Genomic DNA, 6,000 nt, shown 5'->3' on the forward strand with positions numbered 1-6,000 from the left:
TCTTGAGTCTTTTCAAACATCACTTTGTTTTGCAAGTTTCTAATACAATTACCATCTAATAAATTCTTGTCTATCTTCTTCAATTGGATATCCATGAATATCAAGGCTTATCTGAAGTTCATCTTTACCCTGGTACCTAGCACAGTGCTCTGCACACACCATCTAAAATTTGGTGAAATGAAGTGAAATGTCAGAACGGGGTCTATGTAACTCACCAGGGCACCAAGACCTGGCCAAAAGTCACAGGCCTTAAAAAAAAGCAAACAAAATGAAGTCTAACTATCATATTATATTTTGAAGAATGTCTTTAATGTATCTTGCTCTACTACCCAGGTGGAAACTGATGTTATAAACATTTTACTCATTAATGAAAAATCTGACATAATAAAAATCTTATAGATCTGACTAAATATGTACATTACACAAGGTCAGACCCTTACAACTTCTGACTAAGACTACTACAGCCATCATTTAACAAGTGTCACTGCCTCTCATTACCTCCCTTTTCTACACACAAGTGTCTTTCAAAAAGCTGCCAAACTAATCTTCCTAGGGAATAGGTCAGTGCTTAATAAATTATTAAATACCTACTATGTGCAGGAGAGGCAGCCTGGAATGATAGACAGAAACAGACAGCCTTTGAGAGAGGAAGATTTTGGTTCAAGTTTTACCTGTGACACATGCTGTGTGACCCTAGGTAAGTTACTTAATCTCTCAATAACTCAGATAACTAAGATTGTAAATTGCAGATCAGTTAACAAACTGCATAGGAAATTTCCTACACCAATGAAATCAGAGATCTGGGGGAAAAAACTTGGAAGGCATTGCTAGGTACTGAGGACATGCAAAGACAAAAATCAAACAGTCTCTGACTTCAAGGAACTTATATTCTACTGACAGAACACAACAGGCACAGAGAAATTTAAATAAAAATAAAATACCAAATGCTACAAAGTACTTTTAAAAGGCATAAAGTATTAACAGCTGTAGCTAGGAGATCAAGGAAACAACCTTTTTTTTTTCCCCAGAGGTGAAGATAAGAAGGCAAAACATTTCACATAAGGTGAACACACGGTAAACAAGTTTGACCATGTAACACCAATGCTCAAAAACTTGAAATTGTTTTCTATTGCCTGTACAATAGAATAAAATCTGCTCCATTACCTACTCAAGTCAAGAAATCAATAAGTGTTTACTAAGTGTAGTTAGAGCCCTCCACAACTGGCTCCAACCCCCTTTCCAGATTTATTCTACATTAATCCCCTTGACAAATTTATGTTCTGGGCAAATGGACTACTACCTCCAATTCAATTCAATCTCCCATCTCCAGGTATTAGCATAGTTCACTCTCCTTACCTAGAATGTACTCCATCTTTGTTTTTCCAAATAATTTTTAAAATATTAAACTCAGGTATCACATCCACAAATTTTTCCCTAATTCCCTTCACCTGAATACAATCTTTCTCAAATTTTCCTATGACTGCTCCTTTGTCTTTTTCATACACCATCTCATATTGTCCAAGTATCTATGTAGATGCCACATCCCCACAGTCAAAACTATAAGCTATTTGAATACAGATTTCATAATTTTTCATCTTTATACCCAAAGTGCCCTCCATATAGCAGACACTAATTACATGTTGAATTGCTATTGTTGGTCAATTTAATAAGTAAACTAGGCTTAATGAAAACAAAAACACTGAATATAGAAATAACACTAACCTTGTTCACTTCCTCAGGATCTTCATCTTTAAAAGTAAGAAACTTAATTTCACATGACTTGGTCAGAGGCTTATTCATGTCCCAGGGCTGCCCATCCACAAGAGCCAAAATGGATTTCTTACAATACCATTCACTTAAATCTACAAGAGTTAAATGAAATACACAATAGATCTAAGTCCAACCAAAATTATAGAAAAGATTTACACTTTAAAATGCTACATCATTAGATATATGTAGCAGCAACCACACTGTGGCATACCCAGGATGGCTGCTAGCACAGGTGCTTAGATCTGTTTTACTAGGAAAGATAACTGTTTAAGGGGCCAACAATCTTTTTTTAATTGCATTCATTAGTTCAGGGGAAAAGTCGGCACCTCAGGGTGCTAACATTTTCAGAGAAAATACAATCAGGGAAATAAAGACCAACAGACAGGGCTCTGACTGACTGAATCAAAGGAATATTGTTATATACTTTACATATATCCCTGGATTGAAAGAGCCTTTACATCTGAGTAGTTGGGGAGCTCTGAACATACAGCCACTCAGAATCTCGACCAGGGAATTCCAAGATACTTCTCACAAGCAAGTCCGCAAAGCAAAATATCAACTCAGAGTATATTTATGCTTCTCAGAGACAGAAGGCATCCCAACCCTTTTGACTCAGTGCCTAATGAGAAATTAGTAAAAAGTGTGAAAGCCTTCCTACAAGCAAGCATCTCTTAATGGGCTCTAGGTGAGGTCTATTAATTGGGGGGGGGGGGGGGGGGGGGGGGGGGAGCGGAGGGGAGAGAAAGATGTTAAATCCCATTAACATTACAATACATTAGTGATCTTTTAAAAACTCAGTATATTCCAAAATATAACAGTCCATTACTAAAATCAATACACTTATTCTTTGTCATACACAAAATCAAACGGGCCATTTTACAATATCACACCTACCCTGTATAGATTAGATGACCCACAAAACCAAAAAATAAGAATAGCATTGGGCCATGGCAGAAAATGTTCCCCTCCCAAATAATTAGAATATTAATAATTTGATTGGTTATATTTAGCAAGAAATTAGTTTTTATCACCTAGAAGTTTTCCAAGGGTTAGATCTACATATAAAGTTAGGAAAAACAAAAGTTTTTGTTGGTTTTTTTTTTTTTTTGCCTTTTGGAGGGCAATTGGGGTTAAGTAGGTTGCCCAAGGTTACATGGCTAGTTTTTTTGTGTGGGTGTTGTGTCTGAGGCCACAACCAAACTCAGGTCCTCCAGACTCTGGGGGTAGTGCCTTACTCACAATGCCACCTAGCCACCCCAAAACACAAGTTTTTATAGGCACAAAATTCAGAATTATATTTCTTACAAGAATGAAGCTTATTACAAAAGAAACATGGCAATAAAGCTTAGATGAATCAAATTCACCACCAGTACTAGAAAAAGTCAAAAACAAAAGCTATTCTGATACTAGTTAGTAATACTGTCATCATATGTGAAGGACACTGCTATAGTATAACTGTTACTGCTTTATATATCAAGGCAATATAAGAATATACCCCAGCATAAAGTGATGACCAGATTATTAAATACTAATGTTATCAGTGGTGCTCTGGGTTTTCTGAAAAGGAAGAAAATGAAACTAGCCATAAGGTTGAGTAATCAGTATACATATTCTTGTTTAAATTAAGTTCTGTTTTTGTGTTTTCAGGATTAAAATATTTCATAATCACTACCTGTAATTATACAGCTCACATGCTGATCCATAGTTGGTAAATTTCCCACTTACTGTTGCCATCAAGACTATGGACCGTACCGTAAGAAAAGAGGAAAGGGACACTTTTGGTGAAACCTAGGAAAACTTGTACAAACTGACACAGAATGAAGAGCACAGAATAAGGAAAATAATGTATACCACAATAACAATGGAAAACCAAACTTTGAAAATCTTAAGAACTCTGAAGAACACACTGACAAATCCTGACTACAGAAGGATAAAGCATGTAACCCATCTCCTGAAAGAGAAGTAATGCAGGGTGCAGATTGTGAAATATTTTTTTAAGCATAACAAATTTGAGAATGTTTTTCTTTACCGTGTATATGTGACAAGAATTTTGTTTTTCTCTCTCATTTTTTTAAAGGGGGTGTGAGACGTTAAGAAAACTGTTCATTGAACAAAAAATGTTTATTCATTAAAAAAACAATATTTAATTAAAATATTGTACAGACTACTAGGACAGCATATCACATTACATGTACATTGTAACAGATATCGGTGCTTAACTGTTTTTCCTTTCCTGAGAGAAGAATTAAATTTCAGGGAACAAAATGAAAAGCTCTTTTTTCCTTAAAGAACATGTGTAGGGGCTGGTTTTGTTTTTAAAAATAACCAGAAAAAGAAGCTGAGTTTTTACTTCCTGGGTCAGAAGCAGTGAAGGCAAGTGGTGACTTTTTATGGACTATTTGGCTTCAGAAGGCTACAGACTGGGCTTTGGGCCCCAACAGAAAACATTCCCATTATCATAAGAAGTCAGATAATTAATTGAAACAATATCCAACCATTAATAAGCTGACAAGAAACTGCTTCAGTACCTTTGAGAAAGCAACCTAAGAGCAGATCATACAAGTTTGGGAGGAAGATGCATGGTACAATTCCTATAAAATGTTGCAACTGGAATTATTGATTGAAACCGATTTACTTACGCATGGCACAATTAAAAGGAGTTGAAAGATTTTTATTCATCACAAAGATAGCACCAGGGTCAGATTTTCCAACATGTTTAACTTCAATCTTCTCAGTTCGAGGATTGAGTGACAGCTGCCTCTTTTTCTCTCTGGCAAAGAGCTCGTTTCGCATCTTAGCTACCTCGGTAGCAGATAGTTGAAAAGAAGGAGCCGTGGCTATAAACTCTGGCAAACAATTCAAATGCAAAGTTAAGAGGCTTCCCCTAAATCTCCTCCCCCTAAAGCTGCAAGATGGGAAGGGGATCTAACAGCATTTTAAAATCCATTCCCAAAAGGTGGCCATAGCTACAAGGTACCTGTAAAATAGATAAAATGGGAGAACTGTATGTTTAGGAAAATTTACAAAGCACTTTTGTCGTGAGCCTGTGAGAAAGGGAGGGGATTATTAATCCTATTTTTCCAGAAGAGTTAAGAGACTGGGATTTCAGGTGACTCGTCCAAGGTCATATGCTAGTGTCTGAGGCAAGCTCTTCCACGCATCAAATTTAAGGCATTTCAACAAACATTTCTCCCAGCTCTAAATCTGAATGCTCTTCACATGGAAGGCCCATGGCTGGCCCCCTGGGTCTCTTCGCTCGGACCGTGGACAACTGACCCCCTCGCTCCCGTGACTCCCCTCTCCCCCCCCCCCCCGCCAAGTATGGAGCCCCGGAGGGGAGCCGTTAGGGGCCCTTCCACAACCACCAGCAACCGGGACCACCCCTGGGACGGAGCCCCTTCCTCCTTCTTCTAAATCTTTCAATTTCTCCCCTCCAAGAGCAGTTCAAGACACTCACTCGTTCCACTCCATGGTAAACGCAAGCGTCCCAGGCCCTGGCACGCCATCACAGCCAAGAAAAAGAAATGGGGTGTGAGTACTTCCGCTCCTCCTCCTCCAGAAACTTCCGCTGCTCACTTAGGTTCCGGCTGGCTTTTGGCTCCCCATGCTTGGCTCTTCTTGGCCAGCAAAGGGCGAGCGCCCCCCCCTGGCGTTCTGAGACCACGGCCGAGTTCTGGGTCAATTTTACCAAGGATGCGAAAGGCTGGAAAGAGCGAAGCCAGACTGGGCCCTGGGTCCCTCTATCCAAGTGGGAGGGGATGATTTTCCAAAAGTTATCTACACGCTGGAGCCAACTCAAAAATTCAGAGTCAGAATTTATACTTTGTAAATGCTACCAATCAGAGTAGATTTATTGTTTTGATTGTCTAGACATAAGAAAGTGATGGAGAAAATGCTGATGAGGAAAATTAAACTTGAGAGTGGGTACTGTGTACATTTTGAGAGCTGGTGGTTAAACATTTATCAGCACTCCACAGTGGATAAATGTCTTCCCTGGCTCCTGTGGGAGAAAGTATTTTTTGGGAATCTCCATGAGTGGTCCTGCTGTATTTAATGGAAAGCTGTCTGGAAGCCTCACTGATTACATTCATCCCACCCTTCAATTTAGTTAAAGACATTTTTTTATTAAGCACTTTGGCATAAACTCTGTATTTGAAAGGAGATGACCTGAATTCTATCTGTGTGATTATTACAGCATTTAACAACTCTAGGTCTTGGTTTCCTCACCTA

The 6,000-nt window shown here is 38.6% G+C and overlaps 1 protein-coding gene across 1 annotated transcript in view; it reads right to left on the reverse strand.

Moving 5' to 3' along the window:
• MRPL39 (mitochondrial ribosomal protein L39) overlaps window positions 1-5,377 on the reverse strand; it is a 46,204-nt gene extending 40,827 nt beyond the window's left edge. Inside the window, exons 1-3 of the mRNA XM_069062946.1 lie at window positions 5,228-5,377; window positions 4,410-4,616; window positions 1,723-1,862 (exon numbers count right to left, since the gene is read on the reverse strand). Coding sequence (XP_068919047.1) covers window positions 1,723-1,862; window positions 4,410-4,616; window positions 5,228-5,276 — 396 coding nt within the window. The 5' untranslated portion in view covers window positions 5,277-5,377. The remainder of the gene's footprint in view (window positions 1-1,722; window positions 1,863-4,409; window positions 4,617-5,227) is intronic.
• Between the last annotated feature and the right edge of the window lie 623 nt (window positions 5,378-6,000).

Source organism: Petaurus breviceps, unplaced genomic scaffold (assembly GCF_028583685.1).
Source record: "Petaurus breviceps papuanus isolate PSGF00001 unplaced genomic scaffold, PetGlider_PUasm1.0 90515, whole genome shotgun sequence".
NCBI lineage: Eukaryota > Metazoa > Chordata > Mammalia > Diprotodontia > Petauridae > Petaurus > Petaurus breviceps.